This window comes from Humulus lupulus, chromosome 1 (assembly GCF_963169125.1).
Source record: "Humulus lupulus chromosome 1, drHumLupu1.1, whole genome shotgun sequence".
Classification (NCBI taxonomy): domain Eukaryota; kingdom Viridiplantae; phylum Streptophyta; class Magnoliopsida; order Rosales; family Cannabaceae; genus Humulus; species Humulus lupulus.
The window spans coordinates 8644670-8671799 of NC_084793.1; the positions used below are offsets into that span (position 1 = coordinate 8644670).

The window sequence follows — 27130 nt, forward strand, 5'->3', positions numbered from 1 at the left end:
ACACCACCCGCCAGCCAGCCAGCTCAGCTCGGCTCGGTCGGACGGACGGCGGCGGCGCGCGTGTGTGGTGGTCAAGTGTGTGAGTCCTCACCCATTCGCACAAAACTGGGTACCCCTTGGGGCACACCCCAAGTCATTGCATTTGCAATATATATACACTCTATGAAGAGTGTTCCAAATCCATGTGGGACTTTTCCCATATCACACACAAATGTATCAATTTTTAATAATTCATAACAAAAGGTTCCAACAATCCCCCACTTGAATTTTTAAAAATATTTTCTTGAGCAATTTCAGAATCTATAAGATTGTGCATAAACAAATGTATCTTTCGATTTGAACATTTGCGTAGTGAATACGATTTAGATTATACTAGAGTGACACGTAGTCTTGAACTCTATTTCTAACATCGTACCACGCACCAACCTTTCAAGGGTGTAATCAAAAAAGCCCGTGCGTTAATGGCCATGCTCGTCTATCCCAGTATAGTGAATGCTCTAGAAATTTTGCCCAAATTCCATAGGAAGCGGCCCCACTTCCACATTCACATAGGTGAGTCTATCAAGAGTACTCCTGTAGCTTGGTACTCCACTCCACATAGAGTATAGATCTCATTAAGAGTTTCTATTAACTCATCCTCTCATCGCTTCAGGAATTCATGCTTCTATTTGCTTTAATGGAAATAGCATGATTCAACTCATATCACTTCACAACTTGTTATTACCCATTGAACCTAGTTCTTGGGATCTCCAGTCTTTAGGTTGGGTTACCATCATGAGTGATTCATCATTCTAAGGGCAATAGTCCCATTCCCTTCGATGTTTTATGGACTTTCTCTCTAGCTAATCCTTTCGTCAAAGGATCTGCTAGGTTATCATCAGTGCGTACATGATCCACTCTAATAGCTCCTGTTGAGAGAAACTCTCTAACAGAACTATGCTTACGACGTATTTGTCGTCTCTTACCATTGTAATAACGGTTCTGAATTTTTGCAATAGCCGCGGTACTATCGCAGTGGATCAACACAGCTGGTATCGGTTTTTCCCATAAAGGGATCTCAGCTAGCAGGCTTCTCAGCCAACCTGCTTCTTCACTAGTTGTAGCTAGTGCTATCATTTCTTACTCCATGGTGGACTGTGCCAAAATAGTCTGTTTCTTTGATTTCCAAGAAACAGCTCCACCAGCTATACTAAAGATATAGCCACTTGTTGCTTTGGAGTCATCAGACAGAGAGTTCCAGTCTGCATCACTATAACCTTCGAGAACAGCTGGAAACTTCTGATAATGTAATCCAAGGTTCATGGTTCTCTTTAGGTATCTCATGACCCTTTCAATAGCATGCCAATGCTCTATACTAGGTCTGCTAGTAAACCTGCACAATAATCCCACGACATAGGCAATGTCGGGTCTCGTACAATCAGTGGCATATCGAAGACTGCCAATGATGCTCGCATAGTCAGATTGTCTTACACCGTCACCAGTGTTCTTAAATAACTTTACACTTGGATCATATGGTGTGCAGGCAGGTTTACAATCAAAGTAATTATATTTATTTAGAATCTTCTCAATATAGTGAGATTGATCCAGAGAAATTCCATTTTCGGACCTAGTAATCTTAATACCAAGGATTACATTCGCTTCTCCGAGGTCCTTCATATCAAAGTTAGCACACAACAGAGATTTCACAACATTCACAGCATGGATATTCGAACCAAATATGAGCAAGTCATCCACATATAGACATACAATAGTGCAAATGTCATTATCAGATTTATAATAGATGCATTTGTCACTTTCACTCACTTTAAATCCATATGAGATAACTAAATTGTCAAATTTCTCATGCCATTGCTTAGGTGCCTGCTTAAGACCATACAGAGATTTATCTAACTTGCAAACCTTATGTTCCTGACCACGGATCACAAACCCTTCCGGTTGATCCATATAGATTTTTTCTTCTAATTCACCATTCAAAAAAGCAGTCTTAACATCCATTTGATGAACAACTAAATTGTGAATTGCAGCTAGGGAAATCAAAACTCTAATGGATGTTATCCTCGTAACAGGTGAAAAGGTGTCAAAGAAATCTATGTTTTCTCTCTGCCTGAAACCCTTGGCTACCAAACGAGCCTTGTATTTTTCAACAGTACCATCGGGTTTCAATTTCTTTTTCAAAATCCACTTACAACCTATAGGCTTACAACCAGGAGGTAAATCAACTAAGTGCCACGTTTTGTTAGACTCAAGAGACTCCATCTCATCATTTATTGCTTCTTGCCAAAGGTCAGCATCTAAAGAGCACAAGGCTTCTTGGAGGTTAGCAGGATCCTCCTCTAATGTATAGACACAGAAATCAGAACCATAATCTTTAGCAACTCTAGTTCTTTTACTTCTCCTAGGTTCTGATTCTCTATCCTCAATATGTTCATTATTCCTAATCACAGGAATGTTGCTAGTAGATGCGCCCCCACTATTTCTCAATTTAAAAGGGAATCTATGTTCATAAAAATCAGCATCATTTGATTCCACAATAACATGCGCATTTAAATCATAGAACCTATATGCTTTACTATTCATTGCATATCCGATAAATACACATTCATAGGCTCTACTTGCTAGTTTAATTCTCTTAGGATCAGGAATATGAACATAAGCCAGACAACCCCAAGTTCTAAAATAAGACAGGTTAGGTTGCCTATTTTTCAAGATCTCATAGGGTGAAACTTTACTTTTAGACTTAGGAACTCTATTAAGCACATAACAAACAGTTAAGAGAATTTCACCCCACCAATGAGATGCAGCACCAGAATTCAATAAAATAGCCACAACAGATTCAGTAAAAGTTCGATTCTTCCTTTCAGCTTTACCGTTCATTTCAGGTGAATATGGTGCAGTGGTTTCGTGTACAATGCCATGAGAATTATAAAACTCAATAAACATGTTTGAATCATATTCAGTACCTCTATCACTACGAAACCTTTTAATTTTCTTATTGAATTGATTCTCAATTTCAGTCACAAATAATTTGAACATGTCAAGCGCATCACTTTTATTTTTCATCAAGTACACATAAGTAAAGTCAGAACAATCATCAATAAAAGTGATAAAATAACGTTTACCATTCCTAGTTAACGTTCCGTCAAGTTCACAAATATCTGAATGAATTAAATCTAGTGGCTCAGATTCTCTAGTAATAAATTTATGAGGAGTCTTAGTTATTTTTGCTTGACTACAAAAATCACATTTTTCAAAATCATTTTCTGACACTTTAGGAATCAGTCCTATGTTACTCATGTTCTTAATAATGCGCTTATTAACATGACAAAGTCTAGCATGCCAACCATTAAAATCACACAACATATAAGCAGAAGGAGAAACTTTATTGGATTCAACATTTAACTTAAACATACCATCAGTAGCATAACCCTTCCCAACAAAAATACCATTCTTAGTGATGGTGTACAAATCAGCCCCAATAGTTTGAGTAAACCCAGCCTTATTAAGCAGAAAACCAGAAACTAGATTCTTTCTCATCTCAGGAGTATGCATTACATCTTTCAGTAATAAAGTCTTTCCTGAGGTAAACTTAAGCTCCACATTTCCCATCCCAGCAACAATAGTGGTGTGGGAATCTCCCAACAGCACTTTCTTATCATCAGCAGCAGTGTATGTTTTAAACATAGCACGATCATAGCAGACATGGCGAGAAGCGCCAGTGTCTACCCACCACCCATCTGATCCACCAATAAGGTTGATCTCAGAAATTATAGCTATAAAAGCTTCTTCAGTCAAGTTAGCCTGCGGAGCAGTGCTTGGCTTGTTCCTACACTTACGTGCCATATGACCTGGCTTGTTACAAACGTAACAGAGGAATTGTCCAGAGTCATTCTGTTTAGGTGGAGGCTGCTGCCTTCCATGTTGGTTCCTGTTATGGTTCCAATTCTGATTGTTGTTTCGAGGATTGTGCTGGTTGTTGCAGTTGGGATTTGAATTCGCGTTGCGGTTGGAATTCGAATTCGAGTTGCGGTTCTGATTCTTAAAGGTTTTGCCATTTGGCTTCAGAACCGCAGGTGTGGGCTTCTTAGGGATGCTGTTAGAGACAACAAGCACCTCTTCTTTCTGGTCTTGTTTCCTTGCTTCCTCCTCGATACGAAGGCGGGTGATCAAACTTTCTAAGGAAAATTCCTTAGTCTTATGCCTGAGAACATTTTTAAAGTCCTTCCAGGAAGGAGGTAATTTTTCAATTAAAACAGCAACTTGAAACTGTTCATCAAGGGCCATACCTTCCGAGATAATCTCATGAGCAATTTTCTGAATTTCGTGAGATTGGGCCTCCACAGATTTATCATCAACCATCTGATACTTCAGGTAGCGACTAACAGCGTACTTTTTAGTCCCCGCCTCCTCTGTATCATATTTCTTTTGCAGCGCCTCCCAAATCTCCTTTGCTGACTTGTCTGAGTTATAATAGTCATAAAGATCATCAGATAAACCGTTAAGAATAAAATTCTTACATAGGAAATCATTTTCCACCCAGGAGTCCAAGTCCTTCTGTTGCTTCTCACGTTCAGTCTGATTGTCCTTGTCGGTCGAGGCTTCAGGGACAACCGGCTTCAGAGCAGTGAGCACAAACGCCACCTTCTTCATGGTCAGATAAAAAAGCATCTTCTGTTTCCAACGCTTAAAGTGCAAACCCTCAAAGCGAAATGGCTTGTTAATATCAACAGAGGTAGAACCAGAAAATTCATCTTTCGCAGCCATAGCAGAACAGAACGTCTTAAAATTGATATTCCACAATAGAAAAATAAAATGGAACGAATTTACCGATCAATATTTCTGGTTGAGTCGCGGACAAAGTCGCTCTCTTTAAGACGTTTCGCGGCTCTGCCCTAAGTGTGCACGGCAGTCTATCAACCACGCCGTCCCCAGGATAAAACAGCCTCTGTACGATCTCTCCCTGCACCGAGAGGATCGTTCTTGTACACCCTTTATAAAATTGCTCTCTGAGAAATTTCGTAGAACCAAGAAAGAACTCTGTGTGTTTGTTCTATATTTTCCAACGCGCGCGCGTGTGTGGTGGTCAAGTGTGTGAGTTCTCACCCATTCGCACAAAACTGGGTACCCCTTGGGGCACACCCCAAGTCATTGCATTTGCAATATATATACACTCTATGAAGAGTGTTCCAAATCAATGTGGGACTTTTCCCATATCACACACAAATGTATCAATTTTTAATAATTCATAACAAAAGGTTCCAACAATGTATATAGTTAATGAAAAAATAAATAAGAAGAGAGAAAGTTCTATGAGAGAGGAAAGGAATGAAAGAAAACAGGGAGTGATGAGAAAGTGGTGATAGAAAACAATTCAAGAGAATAACACAATTATTTAGATAAAAAAAAATAGCGAAGAAAGAGAAAAAAAAAGTAAATTAATAAAGTTATATTAATTAAAAGAGGAATAATAATATGTGCACTGATAATATGCACTCAGACATTACATGCAATGATAGAATAAAAGAAGTATTAATGTATTATACAATACATTTAGGGTATGTTTGGTATGCCTTATTGTATTGTATTGTATTTTATTTTATTTTATTGTATTGTATTGTATTGTATTGTATTGTATAGGATTGTATTGTATTGTATTGTATATTATTTTTATGCAGTATTTTGTTTGATATTCACTTGTATTAAATTATATTATATTTGGTATGCAATTAAATTGTATTGATTCAAATAAATAAAATAAATATTTTAAAACAATATCATATGTGATATTACCCTGACCCCAACCCCTGGCCCCATCCCCAGACCCCGACCCCGACCCCGACCCCGAACCCCTGCCCCAACCCAGATCTCGAACCCCGTCCCTCGACCTCGACCCTGGCTCTCGACCCCGACCCTGGCCTCGACCCCAGACCACGACTTTGGACCCCGACCCCTGACCCTCGACTCTGGCTCCGGCACTAACCATGACCCCTGACCCTAACCTCTGACCCGTACATTACCACAAAAAACCTTAATTTAAAAAATATTACAATACAAGCTAATAACACATTATTTCTTATGTATTGGAAAATACTGTATTGAAATTTGTAAATGTAATAATTAATACAATACAAAATTCACTCCATAGTGTTTCACTTATTTAATAGAATACAAACTCTTTATACAACATGCGAAACGTTCCTTTCCTGAGTAAGTATTTTATGTATGATTTTGACTCATTTATTAAAATAATTTAATAAGAATATTATTTGACATTATCGACTACATATATAAACCAATTGGTGCAGGCACACTAATGTACCTCTTGTAGCAACATTCAGATTCCGATGTATTTAGTTATAGTTAAAAAAATTATAAAAATATATAAGGAAAAGAAGTGCAACAGAGAAATTACATGTATCATTAAAATTGATTAATTATTTTATTATTTAAAATTGACTTAAATAAATAAAAATATATATTAGAAAAAAAAATCATTTATTGCAGTCACTAAATTAATATTCATTTTTTTATGTTGCAAAAACAAAAACTAACAAACCATATATATAATTGAATAGGTTCTTCCCTTCAATTTATCTAAAATAAATCAATAAATGAAAATAAAGGGGATTTTATTCATCCATATTAAGTGCCACCTTAAATTTGTGTGATATTTTCTTAGGATTATTCAAATATGAGAAAGAAAAAGGTCAAGAAGAGGAAACTATTTGCTTTTTATATTTTTCTTCGTTTAATATTATTTTATTTTTATGTTTAAGACGTGATTGAACATTTATCTATTTTTTAATTTTTCTTATGAAAAGGACGTGCATGAATGGCATTGCAAATCCAAATCGTTCTCTTTTGGTCTTTATTATATAACTAAAGGCAAAGTTCAACTTGACTCTTAGAAAATTATTAATAATAATTTTCATATCCTAATTAACTTTTTCTTATTGAAATTATTAATATATATAGTCGTAATCGTACTTATAATAATAAGCACAAACTTTTCCTAGTTAAATGTATTGAGACCAATTTCAGGGCCATTGAGGATCGAGTACAATAATGAAAAGATTTTGACTCCTTACAATAATGAAAAGTAAGCAGACATTCAACAAAGCTGTTATCCAACCTTTTATCTTTTCAAATTGGGAAGGTATTAGTTCTCAACTTCAACATTTTTTTCCTTTTACAAATAAACCCTAGAAAAACTCTCATTTTTTTAGTCATAACAAAAGTTTTGAATAAAATGAAAAATTTTATTACTAAAATATATCATATATATTATATGTTATTACTAAAAAGATTCGTGAGTAAAAATATTAATTACAATACAATTATAATTTAATTTGTTGTGACTAAATATGTTTTTAATCACATTTTTTTTGTCATTATATACATGGATAGACCTCTATTTTTTAAATGTAGTTTGTTACCCTTTAGTTCTTTTTTGTATAAACTCTTACATATACCCCCATGTTGAATTTTTTAAATATAAAATTTATATTTGTTATTTATTTATGATATTATTTCCACAATAATTTTTTACTAATATATAAAAGGAAAATGCTATTTTGGCTCCTATGTTTTTTCCGAATATGCAATCGACACTTGTGTTTTGTTAAATCACAATTCAGACCATGTGCGTTTACAAAGTGGATCAAAATAGTACCCTAGACCTATTTTTAGTTAAAATATTTTCAATTGCAAGATCAATTCTTGTGTCGTTGGAGATGATATGGTTCCCAGTAGCGGAGAAGATATGATCGACGAGCTGATAATGAAAAATTATATTTGAAATTTGACTAAAATCGGATCTAAAGTTCTATTTTGATCAATTTTGTAAAATCTAGAGTCTGATAATTGTCATTTATATAATAAAACACAAAAATCGATCCCGTATTAAATATAACCAAATTGATATTTGTATACGACATACAATTATTTAGTTAGTATGGATAATAATAAATTTGTAATGATATGTATACTTTCTCAAGATATGATTAGTGAGATTATTCTCCTCTCCTTGCTGACGACCACAATTTCACCATCATGTCCCAATACCTTGGCTTGGTGTACTTCATCGTGTGGTTGTGGTTGTTTTGAGGAATTAATTAGAGGAGTGGTGATGTTGAAGAAGATACACATTATTATATCATCATGGTTGTTAAATCGACAGATGTCTATGATGTGTTTGCATCTTCTATTTATTTTTGTTGGTGTTGATAAATTCCAAAAATAAGGAATTCTTCTTTGTTTAGGGGAACACTATATCATTCATATATTCGACTTGTAATATATCTTTTTTCACATTGAATGAAATTTCTATTCATCTCTTAAATATATATATATATATAACTAGTATTTTATACCATGAGTTATGCATGAGAAAATAAATGACTAAATTTTTGTTACAGCACTGTTATTCGTTTGTTTTTTGTGGCTATATATATTCAGAACAGGGTTATATATATAACTAGGCACATGTGTCTATATATATACATATATTTATATTCATATATATACCAAACCAATATTATATAATACTTCTTGGAGAACAAGGGTTTTTTTATCATTATTATTGGATTCTTGCCTTTATATCATCATGGAGTCAAAAACTTGAACTAACTTTTTGAAGTTTCACAAGTACCATACATATAGAAGAAGAAGACATAATAATGTGCTGTCGACAGGGCATATATAGACAAATTATTTTTGACATTTTTGAAAGACAACAAAATTTCTTTATAGACTTTTTATAATTAAGTAGGTACGTAGAGCAATTTTATCATTCAGTTAATTTAAGAAAATTGTGTGTGTATATATATGTATATTTATAGCATATAGCTTTTGTTTGGATTGATATTTTTTTTCATGGATAATTGGAATTATTTAAGTAGTATTTGAATCGTATTTGGCTATTATTCTTTTAGGCAACGTTTGATCTTGGATTTTACAAGAGTAGAAAAATGGAGGTAAATATGTTTATAAAAATTTTATATATAAAAGATTTTTTTTATTTTTTTAATATATATTTTTTCTTTTTTAAATATATTTATCACCTTTTAGAATTTATTTATTTATAAAGCTAAGAATGTTTATCTCATGTAAAAGTAGCCACCACCATCACCAAAACCCATAATTATTAATTATTACATATTAATAATGATTAAAATGTTACATTAATTATTTCGATTTTTTATTATTTAATTTCCCTGCTGGCTAAGCATGGTGATGATCAGCATTTCTGATTCTCTCTCTCTCTCTCCATTATAAATTTATAATATTAAAAAAATGTATCAGATAAGCATTAATACTATCACTAATGGATATTGTAATTAATTAAGATATTTCATTCACTTTGATTTGGGTTTGCCCCATTGCTATTGTTGCTTAGGACATTCATGCTTTAAAAATTTAAGAAGACTAAATTGTTATTTAAAAGTGGGTAATATTCAATAAATATTATTAATTTTATAAGATACTATTATTATAATTTAAAATTAAAAAAAAAACATTGCTTCTTCTTTATCTTGCTCGATACATGTATTTATGTTGTTTACCTAATTAGATATTTTTAATGAAGGTATATTAAAAATATATATCTCTTTTATATAAAAAAAAGTGCAAATAATGAAAATTATTAATTTTAATTTTTTTCTGTTAACTTTAACAAAATATTTTTATATTTAGACATAAAATTAAATAAATAAATTAATTAAAATAAAATATTTTACAATAATAATTATTTAAAAATAATAAAATCATATATCTTATAACTTAAATAAAATTTAATTAAACTTAAACTTAATATTATATTGAACATATAATATATACATAATCTTTTGTTGTCACTGCCAAATTAAAAAACTAAGCAAACATAAATTTAAACAAAAATAAATAAATTATTTAATTAAAATATGATATTTTAAAGATATTTTATGATCATTTAAATAATTAAATCGTATTTATTTAAAAATAATAAATGCATAAATATCAATTTTTTTTTATCTTATAAATCTGTGTGATAGTTTGTTTTTTATCAAGTGATTGAAGTTCTTTTTCTTCATCAAATTCACCAAAAGACATTGTGAGATATATTAGAAACTAAAATAATTGATACATGCATTATCTATACGTTGTGTTTAAAAGTATTATATGTAGAGATTATTGATATAAATATTTATATGTACTATAAAACTATAATTTATTCTAAAATATATATTTTTAAATAATTGTGAACCAATTTTTATTAAAATTATAGACAATATTTACAACTTTAAAACTAAGCAAACATGCATTACATGTTATTTCTACCTAGTATATAAATAAAAATCAAGAGTGTCGTGAAACATTTTCTTTTAATTAGGTACAACTTTTGTAAGGAAAAGAAATTAGGTCTAGCAAGGCTTTGAATTTGATTTGTGATGACATTTCATATTGTTGTCCAATCTAAGTGTGCAAGATTTAATAGGTAGACTTGTTCGACAAATATGTGTTGAATAGTTTGTAAAATTAACTGATACGTGCCTAATAGTTCAGGAAATTAACTAGGGTTGTACATAGTTTGGTTTGGTGCGATTGAGAAGAATTTTTTTGAAACAAAACCAAACCATAAATAAATGATTTGGTGTTGTTTTATTCGGTTATAACCATATAACCAAAATATTAAAATTTTAAATTTTTATTATTATAAAATAATTAACTAAATAATTATATTTTAAAATAATAATCATTTTATCTTTACTTTCAAGATCATAAAAAGTCTACAATAAGCTTAGAGGGTGTTTGACTCCTTAATTAAAAAAAATTGTTATTTGTTTTTAAAAGCTGAAAATTATTTTTTGAGAACAAATAAATGTGTTTGGTATTGTTTTTATAAAACAAAGTTACAAAAAATAAAAAACAAAAAAAATTGAGAACAATAAATAGTTGCTTTCTATTGTTCTTAATTTTTTATTTTTTGTCCATCTTTTTTTTTTCTTTTCTTACATCATTTTTTTAATTATTATTATCTCACATTATTTATTTTCACATCACTTTTTCTCTCATCATTTTCTCTCTCGTCACTTTCTTTCTTCTCACTGTTTTATCTTTAATTTCTTTCTCATCACTTTATTTTTTATTTTTTTTTCGTATCAATTTCTTTTTCATCACTTTCTCTTTCCTCAAAGTTTTTCTCCTTGCTTTCTCACTCCTTATATTATTTTCCTTTCATATTACTTTATCTCATTATTTATTACAAACTTTTAAAATATTTTTCTCTTTGTAAAATTATTTTTAGAAAACATTAACCAAACACCTCTTGTTTTTTGAAAACTATAAAAACTGTTCTCTGTTCTCATTTCTGAAAACAAAAACCAGAAAATAATGTCAAAAAGACCCTTAGTATCTTTGTTGTTAGAAATGTAAGAATTTTGAATCATTTTATGGAAGAGGGAAAGAGAAACTTTTAATTTCTAAACAATGTGAGACTTTACAATTCTATTTTTCAGTTTTGGAAACTTATGCATGTATTAAATACTACTGAAAACATGTTTTTAACAATTAAATTACTTGGCTTTGATGGTTGGATAGACTTTAAACCATTGCACTCTCATTTCTAAAAATTTATTTTTAGAAAAACTCACGGTCTGATCCGGTTTAATTGGTCTTGAAGAGTAAGAAACCGTGACCGAACCATTTAAAGTTGAGTGGTCTGATTAAATTGAACTTTTAGAAATGGTTTCACCAGACACGGTTTTTGGCGACTTGGTGCAGTGCGGTTTGGGTGCCAAACGATAGTTTGCGGTTTATATGAATACCCCTAAAATTAACAAACATGTATCTAGCGGTTCGAGAAATTATTTTTGTCACATGTTAATATCGATGATTAATTAGAGGTTGTTTGGTATGGTGGAATCATTTCATGTAAATGGTAATTTTCAATATTCATACGTTCAGTACGGTAGTTTTTTTTTCAAATCTGGAAAAATTATTACTATAGAAATGAGATTACTCCATAAATAGGTAATCTTAAATCCTCTAAAAAAATATGGATTCTAAACATTTAATCAATCATAATACTATGATTGTACATATAATTAATTTTTTTAAAGTAATATATTCTTAATGTTTAACTAAATAATGTAATTCAATTGACAAGAATCTAACTTAGTATTCTCATGTACAATCAAATACAATTTGTAAGTTTCCAAAAAATCATATTTCTCTCTTTAATATTCTAGCCAATCATATTAATATTATTATTATTTGAGCAAGTCACTCTTATTTTGTAATTATTTATCCATGAGTAAACTCGTGATTAACGAAATTTTATTATTGTATTTTTCTTAACGAAAATTTATGTCACATTATAAAACAAAAATTACAGGAATGTTGGAAATAAGAATTTGTATTTAATATGACTTTTGTTTTTGAGGAAGTTGTGATATCCCAACTCACAAGCAATGTACAATGTACATATTTGTTCCTTTAAAATTAAAATGTAACAAGGACTAATATATTTATATGGGACAAATGTTAAAAAAAAAAAAGTTGTGTGGTTCCAATTACACCGTTAGAAATAATAATAATTTACACGTGGTATACATATATATTTATTTATAAAAAAAAAAGGAAGAAGGAAATTAAAGTCAAAATATTTTGGTAGTATCAAGGACACACATGATACACGTGCAGTGTATTTTTCTAATAGTGGAAGGGAAACTTTAGTCTCTATCCATCTTAACAGAAGAAATTTTTTTAATACGACAACTTAAACACTCTTTCCATTAGCATGCCCTCAACCATATTTTTGATAAAAATACTCATTTCATAAATATTTATGCATTCATGATTAATTTTTATATTCTACATAAAAAAAATTTAAGACTTTAAATATGCTAAATGTGTAGATCTCGAACAAAATACTAAAATTAAAATTTTTAAAATTAAAATGGACATTTAAGCAAAAAATTACGACTCACTAAAATTTTCGTCAAATTTTAGTGCAGAGCATCGATATACCATCAATTTGCATCATTTTGGCCAAAAATCAAGTTTTCATGATTGCATTGCATGAGTATCGAAACAACATCGATTTTGCATAGAAAAAGCATCGTTTTGGCAAAAAAAAAAAACCAAGTTTTCAATATTGTATTGATTTTCTATCGAATTTGCACAGTTTTGGCAAAAAAAAAATCAAATTTTATGGATGCATCCCAATTGCATCAAAGAAGCATCGAAATAACATCATTTTTGTACAAAAAAAAAATAATGAAAACGATGCTATTTCGATGCTTCTTCTTTGCAATTGCGATGCATCCATAAAAATTGATTTTTTTGGCCACAACTGTGCAAATTTGATGCAAATTCGATAGAAAATCAATGCAATCTTGAAAATTTGGTTTTTTTTTTGTTGCCAAAACGATATTTTTTCGATGCAAAATCGATGTTGTTTCAATGCTCTTGCGATGCAATCATGAAAACATGATTTTGGCCAAAATGATGCAAAATTGATGGTACATAAATGCTATATCGATTCTATGCGCTGAAATTTGACGAAAATTTTGGTGAGCCATAACTTTTTGCTTAAATGTCCGTTTTAGTTTTTTTTTTAATCTTAATATTTTTTTCAAGATCTACACGATTAGCACATTTAAAGCCTTAAATTTTTTTTATGTAGAACACAAAAGTTAATCATGGGTGCACATTATGTGAAAGTGTGTGGGAAGTTTAATGAAAATTGTATTATAGTCAAAATTATACAAAATAGCATATATTTGAAATGCCTATTAAATTTGTCATATATATATATATATATATATATATATGAAATAGAATATATTATTAAGTATATAACTTGAAATTTCCCTAGGGAAATAGGCCTGCCACAACTAATCAGAAAAGTGCTGAGTTGTGGTGCTAAAAATCTAAACTTAAATAGACATGTAATAATATGGCATTTTTTACTTATATACAACAAAATAAAGAATTTACTATAATAATATTACATATATTATTTACAAAATTATATACAATTTTATTAAAAATAATTATATAAATACAATCTCACCAATTAAGCCATTTTCCTAATTTATTATATATATATAACTTCTTCTATTTAATATCATAGGAATTCAATTAATAAATCAAATATTAATTATATAATATACAAATTATTATCTCAATTAAATGAGATATCATAATTAACTGGCGGCAATTTATGAAATATTTAAATAAATTTTTTTAGAAAAATAAAATAAATTGTCTAAATAAACTAAATTATCTAAATAAAATTGTTTAATATGATAAACTAATGTAGTAAAAAAAAATAAACATAAAAGTACACATTGAACAATAAATTAACAAAATATTTATATAACTATAACATGTTATTCTAATGTATTATTTCATTGATAAAGATTTTTTTTTAAAAAGACAACTATGTAATTATAACCTACCCGTCTAGCTAAAATATTTTTGTTTATTTTACTATATCATGATAAAAATAAATGAAAACGGTGTTTAACAATAGTGTTATTGTAGCAAAAAATAACAATTAAAAAATAAATAAATTTGTTTAAAGTACAATATATCCATTCAATATTGACAGAATAAACAATGTTTTCTAAAAAATAAACATAAACTTAGTTGTATATTCATAGCAAGAATTATTCATAAAAATAAATATAAACATAATTGTATATTCATAAAATTCGAAAAAAAAATTACCATACAAAACAATCCAAAAAATGACATCATGAGCATAAACATAAAAATAAACAAAATTGCTACTAATAATAAACAATACATTAAATTTAAAATAAAAAATACTATTCAGTTTAGAAAAATAAACAAACAGTGACTTTAAAAAGCTTTGGTTCTATGGTTAAATCTAAGAATGGTTCTTTTGCGTGGAAAAACATTTTATGGGGAAATGAGTTGTTTGATGCTGGATCTATTTGGAGAGTTGGAAACGGTAAAGATATCAGAGTGTATGAAGATGGGTGGGTTCCAATGCCGTCAAACTTTTTGGTTCTGTCTCCTAACCTTTTAGGTGAAGGAAGTACGGTTTCTCAACTTAGATCTGACTCGGGGGATTGGGATTTGGAGCTCATTCGTGGTCTTTTTGCCCCTGATGAGGCTGCGACAATCCTATCTATTCCTTGGCCATCTACTCCGACTCGGGATAGACTAATCTGGGGTTATGAAACTTCTGGTCTTTATTCTGTCAAAAGTGGTTACTGGTTTGCTATTCGCAATCTGGGCGCAGGTCGTGCATCTTCCTCAGTCGGGTTTTCAGGGTGGTGGAAAAAAATTTGGTCTCTCAATATTCCTCCGAAGGTTAAGATGTTCGCTTGGCAGATCTCTTCTAATTGGATCCCTACCAAATGCAACCTCTCTAAGCACGGTTTATTGACAGACGAGGTATGTCCTATTTGTGATTCTCAGTTAGAAACTACTCATCATGCCTTATGGGGTTGCTCTTCTCTTGCTGACTGTCGTAATCTTAGTGATTTCTCTTTGGGAGATCCTCTTACTATTTGTCCCGATTTCTATGATTTTATTCATCAGTTTCTTGACCCTCTGCCAATTGCTTCCTTAGAGCTGATTTTGGTAATTATGTGGAGAATTTGGTTTAGGAGAAACAAAAAGGTGCATTATGATAAAATGATTGACTCAGACATTGTTGTTTCTTGGGGTCGTGACTTCCTTGCTAACTAGCAGAGAGTAGATAAGCCTCTTGATAATTCTCACACGTTGGGGAACTCGTCATCCACGCTCATGGGCTCTTCTAGGTCGGCATGGGTGCCGCCTACTAGGGGGATTGTTAAGATCAATGTTGATGCTGCTCTTGATGCTTCTAATGGAAGATGTGGGTTGGGTATGGTGGCTCGTGACTCCACCGGTGATGTTATAGTTTCTGCTGTTTGGCACATTATGGGTACTTTCACTCCTGAAATAGTGGAAGCTCTAGCTTTAAAACATGCTGCCAACCAATGCCGCTTATTGGGTTTCCAAAATGTGTGGTTTGAATCTGATTGTTTGAATGTGGTTTTGAAGTTTAATAACCAGGTTCCTTTGGCTTCTTCTCTGGGTTAGTCTTAGCAGATTTTAGACTCAGTTTTTCAGCTTTTCCCTCTGCTAGTCTTTCTTTCTGTGCTAGATCCTTTAATACTGCTGCCCATTCCTTAGCTAAATATGCCTTGTCGGAAGTTATTAGTAAAGTTTGGTGGCCTGGTTACCCTTCTTGTATCCATGATCTCATTTTATATGAGAAGAATTAATTCAATCAGTCTCCCCCTCACCTTTTCTTCAAGCTCTTTGCTTGGCTGGTGAGTCTTGGGGTTTTTCTCAAAAAAAATAAAAATATTTGTTTAGAAAAAAAACATATTTATTTATAACAATGAACAATAACCAATGATCAATAAAACATAGAGTCTTGAAACAAACTAACATTAGAAAATAATGAATGCCAATGTGAAATTGTCACGGTTTTTATTTAGTTTTTGGCATATATGTGTTGGTTTTTTGAAATAAATGCCAATGTGAAAGGATTACTAAAATAGGAAGTTATGATTACAAATCACTAATTTCACAATTTTAATAATAAATTGTATCTTAAAAAGTATAAAATAAAAAGAATTATATTAATTAAAATCTAAAAAATGGTTAAGAATTGTATACAAAAATGAAAGGGAAATTTCATGTTATATGCATAATAACTTAGTAAAATTTTTTAATATGCCAACATAAGTTACTATCCCAAATATATGATAATTTCAAATTTTTAGACAAAAATACCCCTAGCATTCAAACACCAATTTTCTCTCTCAATCCAAACTTTCTCTCTCTAACATCTCTCATTCTCTCACTCTTTCTTACATTCTAATCTTATAGATCTCGAAAAAATACCAAAATTAAAAATTAAAAAAAAACATCTGAAGCCGACATTATTTGAGTGAAAAAATATGAACCTCCAAAGTTTTCGTCAAATTTCAATGCAGAGCATCGAAATTGCATCGGAAAAGTATCGTTTTGGACAAAAATAAAGCTTTCATGATTACATCGAAACATCATCGAAACACCATCGATTTGGCATTGAAACACCATCAATTTTACATCGAAAAGTCATCGTTTTGGCCAAAAAATAAGTTTTCATGATTGCACCATAAGAGCATTGAAACACCATCAATTTTGCATCGAAATTGCATCAAAACACCATTAAAAAAAATGCATCTAAATTGCATCAAAACGATGCATTTTCGATGCAAAATCGATGCAATTTCGATACAATCATGAAACTTGATTTTTGGCAAAAACAATGCTTTTTCGATGCAAAATCGATGGTGTTTCGATGCAAAATCAATGGTGTTTCAATGTTCTTGCGATGCAAACATAAAAACTTGATTTTTAGCCAAAACGATGCTTTTCGATGCAAATCGATGGTGCATCGATGATGTTTCGATGCAAAATCGATGGTGTTCGATGTTGTTGCGATGCAATCATGAAAACTTGATTTTTAGCCAAAACGAAGTTTTTCGATGCAAATCGATGGTGTTTCGATGCTCTTGCGATGCAATCATAAAAACTTGTTTCTTTGGCCAAAACGATGCTTTTTTGATGCAAATCGATAGTGTTTCGATGCAAAATCGATGGTGCATCGATGATGTTTCAATGCAAAATTGATGATGTTTCGATGCTGTTGCGATGCAATTTCGATGCTCTGTCCTGAAATTTGACGAAAACTTTGGAGGTTTATATTTTTCACTCAAATGTCTGTTTCAGATGATTTTTTTTTTAATTTTGTTATTTTTTCGAGATCTACAAGATTAGAATGAGAGAGAGAGTGAGTGAGGGAGTGAGAGAATGAGAGATGTTAGAGAGAGAGAGAGAGAGTGTTCGGATTGAGAGAGAAAATGAGTGTTTGAATGTTAGATGTATTTTTGGGATATTAACTTATGTTGGTATATTAAAAAATTTCACTAAATTATCATGCATATAACATGAAATTTCCCAAATGAAATTAGTATTAATATAGTAATATAAAATATTATTGTAATGAGTGATGTAAAAATCCTAATAATATTTTGGATAGATGAGAGGTTAGAAAAATTAGTATTGAAATATTATGCATGTCCCAAAAGTGTTATGTATGTTCGTGATTTTCACAAATTAAAATATTATATTTGTTAATTTATTAAATATATGAGAGGTGATAATTTAATTAATTTAATATATGAAGCTCCGTCGCCATCTCGTCAAGCTCACAAGCTCTGCCTCCGTCGAAGGTAGATCTGCCCAACCGCAGTCGACTCCACCCGTGAGCCCAACCTTTAGATCTCCGCCCATTGTTGGCGGCCAAGATGTACCAAAAAAAAAAAAAAAAAATAGCACAACTACAGATTTGTGGTAGCTGAAGAAAAAGAAGAACAAGAACGGGTTTCTTCTTAAGCTCGGTCTGTTAGATTTGCAAAATAATTATGACCATCATAATCATTAATAATTCATTTATCATCTTAACTTTAACTTGGTTAGAACTTGTAACATACTAATCTAGTACATAGGAGAGATAACAACCTTTTAACCATGGAGATGATGATCTACTCTTGCTCCTCAATAAAATCTACCAAGAGAAGAAAGAAAACAAGAAATGGTGCAAGGAGTGTCAATGGACATTACTCTTTCACTATCTAAACAAGCATATATCATTTCCATCTCACACACTAAGCCATAAGGGTATATCCCCTTTTAATGAGAGAAATGGGCCTATTGGGCCTAGATACCCAATGAGAGAGAATTGGTTGTCTTAGCCTAATGGGCTGGCCAAAGACGTTTTAGTGCGTGTCCATGGGTCATGAACGTGCTACTATGTTATGTCCTTCCCACTATGGTCCAATAGTAATATTATGCAATACCAATTATGTAGTCATCCTTATATACTAATAATGACACTACATGAGCAACAGTAATTATGTCAGTCCATATAAAATATTCTTATATTCTCCCACTTGGACAACATAATTACACTGATAAGTGCTCATTGAACAATAGTGTCTATACGCAAGAATCTCAAGAATCATAAATGTCTTAAAACAACTAATTATGCATCATATTGTATCGATAGGATACAAATGTAATACACAACGAGATATCAGAGATTCACAAAGCGTGGAGATGACTACCAGTATGGATCCACTCGAAACATAATATCAAGCTAAGCCATAGGCCCGCATTAACAAATGTGCATACACAATCTCAAAGAGTGATCCAAAGTATGCATGTATTCAACAACAAATGACAATCCTTTCATTTCTATTATACATGATAACGATGGCTCCCACTAACTAAATACACTTTAGGCACCTAACAATCTACATAAAAAGTGTGTTTTCAGTACACACAATTAGGTAAGTCTTGTTAGTGTAGTCGTTGACATATAATCTATAAGTGCGTGTCATAATGCTAATAGAGGACTCCACTACTTTCTCATCGCAAATGGAACGCCATCAATACTATCTAAGTAATAAGACTTCTCAAGTTCCGAGAGAAAGAAATTATGCGACATTTATCACATACATTCAGTAAATTCATAATAGATTCAACAACTCTTAATCCTGAAATGAAATATCACAGTTACACTATATAATTAATATCCTCGTAACACGCCACTCACTCTACCTCTACGAATGAGGATTCTGTAAGTGTCCATACAACACTTGATCACAAAATAACTCCTCTGACCAATATACCTCTATGTATGAGAGAGGAAGTTGCAGGTGTTCATTTGATTTGATACTTAATCACAAAATAACTCCTCCTTCAATTATGAATGCTTAGAAATAGACTTTATCATCCATGGTCCAATCGATATCACTAAAACCAACTCTTGTATGTCATGATGTTGGTTTGTTGATTACTAACACATCCTTGGTACCATAAGGATGATAACTCAAGTTCTACCCTGCATACTTACAACAATTATCAAAAGAGGAATGCGCATCCTTACAACAATCTCATATCTAGTGTAATTTCCTCCTATAGATTCATTGGATAATTTAATGGCATTTTGGGCACTAAGGTACGGCAAAGCACAAGATCTGGGCTTTTCTTTTTTCAATTTTAATTTGCTGAACTTGGTTGTTTACTTGGTTTAATTATTGGCGGTATAATTGATTTGGAAAGAAAACTATTATTGCGAAGTTTCTTTGTAGTATATTCTTATTAGATTAGTAAAGATTTTCACAGACGAAAGTTTAATAATAATAGAGATTTAGGAAAGTCAAAGAATGACCTTGCTAAATGCCTATTTGCTAGTTTTGGATCCATATTATTTATCTTTAATAAAGTTGGATTTGCTGCCCGAGCTAGTTTTGGATTGTACACTTTCTTTTGTATTTGCTTTGGTTTACTAAGCTAGCTAATATTTTTCTTATTGATCAAAATTTTGAAAGGGTGATGTCTTGCTTGTCAACAGAGTCTCATGCCTTCATATGTGATTTCAAGCCACTTCATGCATCTTGGTGTAACCTCATAATATACCTAAACAACTTAAATACTTGGATACTCTTCTATATACCATAGGTAAAGTCTCATTATACCTACATTTCATTGCATATTTAAGTATAATGAAATGTTGCACATTTGCAATGAAAGCAAAATGTATCACATTTTAAACAAAAGAAGATATAAAGTTAAAATAAAGTATTCCCAATGTATATGAAGTCTTATCAATTCATTAACAGTGGTGCAAGTTAGGTCATCTCTAGTTATAACTCATCGTTGGCCTTGTAAAACAGGTTGAGAAAAATAATGAAAACCCATCTGCATGTAAGTTGTAACGAAGAGATGGGAGTCAAAACAAAATGCATTATAATACAAAACCCTCTTCAAAGTATATGCAATTACTGACTTAGTGTATGATTTGACACAGAGTTCATTGAACGATCTACCAAGATAATCTAGTAGAGCTTGAGAAGTCAATATAAAAATTCTTTTTGATGAATACATTTCCATAGTTGAGGTAAATCCATTGGATGCCAATAGAAATTTCGTAAGGAAACGCTATTTTGTACACGGACAAAGGCTAAATAAATAAGCAGGGACTAAACTACTTTGCAGCCTCAAATATAACATTAACTACAATAGTAAAAGATACTTCTCAAAACCGAAAGGCTTATCTGATGTTTAAGGCTTCCTGGGTTCAAAAAGCTTCACCATTTACAATGTCAGCTCAGGATCATCTTCATAGTCGTAATCTTGTTCACTTGGCCTGACTCTCTTTGCATCTCTAGGCGTTGGTCTACCCTTTTTGGGTTTTCCCCTACAACATCAAATGTGATTATCAAAACACTGATTGAGGAGTTGACATGCCTCCTAAACATGTACATGAGGCCATCTAAAACAGCAATGATTTCTGATCACAAATAGAGCTTTGCCAACGTCGTGATTTAACAGGAGCTAGTGGGGTACTTACTGTCCATTGGCGTATATCCCTCCACCCTTAGAACGACCTGGACCAAAATCTGATCTCCCATCTAAGATAAACATACAGGGAGGAAACATAAATATTTAGGTTAGGAAAATCTTTTGTGGTATTCACAACACTAGTAAGCTCACCATCTCGTCCAGCTGCCAGTTCTTCAGCCTGACGAAAAGGGAAAAAAAAACATAAGTTATTAGTAAAAACATAAGATCATGGGGACATGTAGAAAGAAAGTATGACCAAAACAATAATACCCTTTGGGAAAAAAGGGAGGGATAAGGAGTAAAATCATACAAAGAGCTAGGAAAAAGTATTGAAAGGAATCATACGAGATTTTATTAAAATATTTCTACATCTTCATGAGCACAGCTACAAAGTTCCAACTATTTCATTTTATGAGAAAAAGATAGTTCAACGCCTGAAATATGTACTTAACTTAACACAGTTACACAGACACAGAAATGACAACTTTTCATGTAAAGCTGCACTAGAACAGAAAATGAAGTAAAGGGATCTCAATTAAATCATAACTTCTTGTGATGAAAATAAAGTAGAGAAAGTAAGCAGAGAAAATAAGTAAAAAAATAAAACACTGCCATTTTCAGTAAACAAGGCTCAGCAACATACTGCTGGTGATGTGACAGAAGACAATGAGAAGAGTCTATCTTCAGGCTGAAACTTCCTAGACCTTTTCGTGCTGCAGCCACAAGATTTGAAGAATTTCATTACACAAAGCATAAGAGTAACCTTTTATTAAAAAAAGGCAATACAGCAACCTTTCGAAAATATATGTAGGAGTAATTCGATTCATAAGCATTGTTTGTTTCATTGTCAACAAAGTAATGTGTACCAAAAACTCTTTCGTATATTTATTACCTAGAAGTGAATAGCCTGAAGAATGATATTTTCAAATATATAATGTTGAGATTTATTCTAGTGACTAATAGGGATGAGGGTAACACAAGTTCGTATGATAACATAAATTTTAGACATGGCAATGTTGATAAATGTAAATGTTGCTAACAATCTTTTTTGTGATTTTTTTTATATATTTTTTTTATGAGAAAAGAAGCAACAATAAGAGAGTACTCTACTCTGGTGGATACAAGAAAATTTTAATCATGGCTAGCATAGATAGATTAATTCTCAATCAGAAGCTCTTTAAGCGTAAATTGATTAACATTGAAAATAAATCATCACATATTAAAACGAGTAAAATAAAAAAGCTATAAAATGGACGGGAAAAAAATCTGTCTTTCCATACAGGGCAGTGTTCTTAGACGAGGACAAGAATCCCTCAAAACCTTTTAATACATTGCCACATTGGCTTGGGTCCTGCAAGTAACTGGTCTCCATATCATAGACCTGTTTTAAAGATAAGAAAAATTCAGAAGCTTGACTATCGAATTCCTTTCTTAATACTTAAAATCTTTCCCCACTTTCAGAAATGAAAGAAAAAGAAAACCCCATTATAAACTTAACCGTGCTTTAAGAAAGTTATGTCTATAGTTCAGATACTGGGAAAATTAGAAGATGAAAATGCATGATATTGATAATGCCCTTTTCTTCCCCCAACCCAATTGTATATGCAACCAAACGCAGACAGTACCAACCCCATCACACACACACACGCGCATAAAAAAAAATTCTTGGCTGAAAAATTAATTAAAAAGAAGGGGGCAAAATAAAATATACCTGCTTTTCAATGTTTCGAAGATCTTCTTGGAGCTTGGCTCTCCTACTAAGAACAGAAGAGAGCAATGCCGTTGGGTTCAACGAAGACTTTTGCGCTGGAAAAAAAATTCAAAAATTAAATCAATTTTACGGGGGAAAAGAAACAATTCTAAGAGGGAAAGATTTCAAAACACTACCTTCCGTATCCATCTTTCTCTTACAAAATAAAACAAGATTCTTCAAAGAAACAAACTTTGCATAAACCCTAAACCCAAATCCCAAAACTTTTCAGGAAATTAGGGCAGTCGAGGCACTCAATTTTCTTAATTTTGCTTTCTAGGGTTATTTTCCGGCCAAAAAAAAAAAAATTCGCAGTTCATCGGAGGAAACAGTTAAAACCAATACGACTTCACCAGGAACGTCGTTTTCTCTGGATTAGTCATACGAACCAATATTTGGGTTGGGCCTGCTGACATGTGGGCCTAGACTTACAAACTGTCGGCCCAATTGTACCAACTAATAAATGCCTTGACAGTTGGCACTGCCACTTGGCGAAGACGCGGCGAGCAGAATCAGCAGATAACGCTGACGTTGGAAAATATGGGGACGATGGGGCCCACAGAGTAAAGGAATATATATATTTATAATCCTCTGCGGACAGGTGTAGAGTAAAATTGGATAAACGGTCCAGATATTGTCAGTGAAGTGAAGCGGGGGTAGTTTGGGTAAATTGCAGGGGGGTGGGGTCTAATGCACACTCACACGTGCATGTAGTACAATAGATTCGTGGTCCCTGATTGGTCAATAAAGAGACAATTGGGAAAAGTCAAAAAAGGACTCTTCACAATCACAAACATGCGTTGGTATAACGCACCTCCCTTGTTACTTTTTCCATCTTTAATTTAAATAAATTAGATGAATGTTGGTCCACCGACTTTTCTTATCTTTATTATTTTTCACAAAATACTCAATAATATTTTTGTTTTTATTTTGAGATTTATCAAACAACATTTAATTTTAATCTGAGTTTAACGTCTGTATTAAATTAATTTTTTTTATTTATATCTTATAAATAGTAAAATATTTATCAAGGAATATGGAGTAAAACTCAAGATAGGCTCTTACACGTTTTGGATATGGTTGGATGGACTGTTGCTCCTTTAGTCTTGTTATAGTCAAATTTGACCACTCACAATAATCATTAATATTATACTTTTTTTTTTTGTTTAATTTTAAAAATAATAAAATATTTGGAAATTTTGATGCTAGGCGCTCAAAAATAGCTCTACTAGTGTGATTATTTTGTATACTTGATATGCGAACAGTTTTTAGTTTGATTTTTTTATGATCGTGTATATTATAGATATTTAGAGTATTTTGTAAATTTTTTAAAAAATTCTAAAAGATTTACAATGATGAAAATTAGTTTAAAAATAAGTTGTTGCATATGTGATTAATTTTTTAATTTTTTAAAAATTTGTACGATGCTCTAAATAACTACAATGTACACAGTCAAAAAAGAAAAATCATACCAAAAACTATTTACACATTAGAAAAACAAAAGGGCCATCGTACCATAAAATCCTCCAAAATATTTCAGTATGTTATGTATTTATTAGTCATGAATTAAAACACCGAGGAATCTTCTTCATTTAAGACTTGTATGGTACAATTTTTTTTTTAATATTAACCTATTTTAAATTCAAAAAAAAATTTGGATGAATATATTTTGTTAGAAAATTATAGTTTTTTTGTGTTAATGATGAGATGGCCAAAGAGTTACGAGGTTAGTTTACCGCAACAAAATGCAATGTGATATTGTCTCTTTCAAGATTCAAAAAAGGGTTTATATAACTTGGAAGAAAGAGAAAGAGAAATAGAAATAAAATGGAATTGAGTTAAGGCACCGTTTTGTTCATTTCCTCTCCTTACATTAAGAATCTTCCACCTTTTGTTATTTTCAACACTTTTTCCTCAGAATTTAAGAAAAGCTAATTAGAATATTGTAATCTTGTTTGCTTGTTTTCACTGTTTTTCTTGGTGCAATACCATTCTCTCTTCCTGTTTTTCTTTTCCATCTTTCTGATCCTCCATAACTCATCCACCACACCCACCCTATTCTCTCTTCTCTGCTCTTCTCTCGCCACAACACTTTGTTTGCTGCCATGTCTTTCAGAGGTTTCAGTCGGGTATCTGTCTTTTTCTCTCTCTGTTTTGATTTGAAGCTGCTTGTTTGGTTATGGGTTTTTGTAGACTTTAGACATGGTTGTCTTTCTGAACCTTGCTCAGATCAACTTACTCTAGAGCTACCATCAGAATAAATATTGATGAAGGATCTCTTTTTTTTAAAAAAAATAAATAAATAAATGAAAAAATAAAAGGTTTTTTTTTTTCTTCTGTCAAATTTCATTGCAGGTGCTGATATGTTCAGTTTGAAATGTTTTGGTCTAAGATCTAGACCATGTTGTTTAATCTCCATTTATTGGTTGCTCAGAAAGTTTTTTAAAAAATGATCTTTCTTTTTGTTTGTTTGTTTGATTAAAATATGATGTGGGGTATTCTGGTTTTTTACTTGTATTGAATAAAATTGTTGTATTTGTTCAGATTGGGTGAATGATTTTGTTTTTCTTGTTCATAAGGGATGTAGCTGTCAATCAAATTTCAGCAGCCATTGATTCATGATGTTTGTTCTGAGATGTTAGACAGATAACTAAGTAATAGTTTCGAATTTCATGTGAAAGTTTGATCTAATGTATATTTGAATAGTTTCGAAAGGTGTTCAATAGAATATGCTAAAATCTTCATTAGTTTCAGGCTTTGTCATGATTTTTTGAGGATTGGTTTAGTTTATACTGAATATCTTGTGGTACAAACTGGGTTTCTCTTGTAGCCAAATGCTTCATCTGGAATGGGCGTTGCTGATCACAGCAAAAACGCTTTCATGGAACTGCAGAGGAAGAAGGTTCACCGCTATGTGATCTTTAAGGTTGATGAAAAGAAAAGGGAAATTTTGGTTGAAAAGACTGGTGGCCCAGCTGAGAGTTATGATGATTTCACTGCAGCCTTACCTGAGAATGATTGCCGATATGCTGTTTATGATTATGATTTTGTGACCTCTGAGAACTGTCAAAAGAGCAAGATATTCTTCATTGCATGGTTAACATTGAACCCTTGATTATTTCACTTTGTTTATGATGTTAACAGCATTGCAAAGGATCTACGTTTGGTGTCTTAACACAAAGATTTATATGTGCATTTCCTTTTAGTTTTCACATTGATATCATCCTAGCTCATGTTTTCTCTGCATAACAAATTTATCAGGTCTCCCTCAACTGCTCGAATTCGCTCCAAGATGCTCTACGCCACATCCAAAGACAGGTTTAGAAGGGAGCTGGAAGGCATCCACTATGAGATTCAGGCTACTGATCCAACAGAGATGGATCTTGATGTAATCAGGGAACGGGCGAATTGAGCTACTCTCACTCTGGAAAAGCTTTTCCTCCTTCAAAAGCAAAGGATTCTCTATTTTCTGTCAGTTAATGCTCCCAGCTGCTGCTATAATCATTATACACCCAATTGTTTGAATGTATTTTGCCAATCTGATGAATAAACTGGCATGTTGGTGGGGTGTGAAAGCTGGGCTAATGTTATCTACTTGCTGAAAAAATTTGGTTACTTTTACTTCCCAGATGTAGATCAGTACTTTATGGATATATAATATATCTCCTTTTATGAAATCTCAAGTTCATTGTAGCTTAGTGATGAAAACAAGCACAAAGATTGAAACACACACTTGCACACACAATAAACCATTTCAAATAACCAATTTCTGAAGTCTCATAGTTGCTGTGGCTGGAATAATGATTTACATCTTAAGATAAAAAGCCTAGTTCTACTGAAAGAAAGGTTCTGGGATAAAAATGAACCAGTGACCAGCTAAAGGTTCTACAAACCAATGAAAAATTATCTAATTATTGCACTGCTGTGAGA

The 27130-nt window shown here is 31.8% G+C and overlaps 2 protein-coding genes across 2 annotated transcripts; one reads left to right on the plus strand and one right to left on the minus strand.

The window, feature by feature from the left end:
• Window positions 1–20833: 20833 nt before the first annotated feature.
• On the minus strand, window positions 20834–23552 carry LOC133785178 (uncharacterized). The gene is made up of 7 exons (XM_062224434.1): window positions 23338–23552; window positions 23162–23256; window positions 22731–22831; window positions 22094–22163; window positions 21601–21628; window positions 21458–21518; window positions 20834–21304 (listed from the first exon to the last, which is right to left on the minus strand). Exons 1-7 carry the CDS (start codon window positions 23348–23350, stop codon window positions 21202–21204), a joined length of 471 nt encoding a protein of 156 aa, XP_062080418.1. The 5' UTR covers window positions 23351–23552; the 3' UTR covers window positions 20834–21201.
• Window positions 23553–25015: 1463 nt separating this feature from the next.
• On the plus strand, window positions 25016–26877 carry LOC133785182 (actin-depolymerizing factor). Its single transcript, XM_062224438.1, has 3 exons — window positions 25016–25329; window positions 26031–26296; window positions 26462–26877. Exons 1-3 carry the CDS (start codon window positions 25306–25308, stop codon window positions 26610–26612), a joined length of 441 nt encoding a protein of 146 aa, XP_062080422.1. The 5' UTR covers window positions 25016–25305; the 3' UTR covers window positions 26613–26877.
• The last annotated feature ends 253 nt before the right edge of the window (window positions 26878–27130 follow it).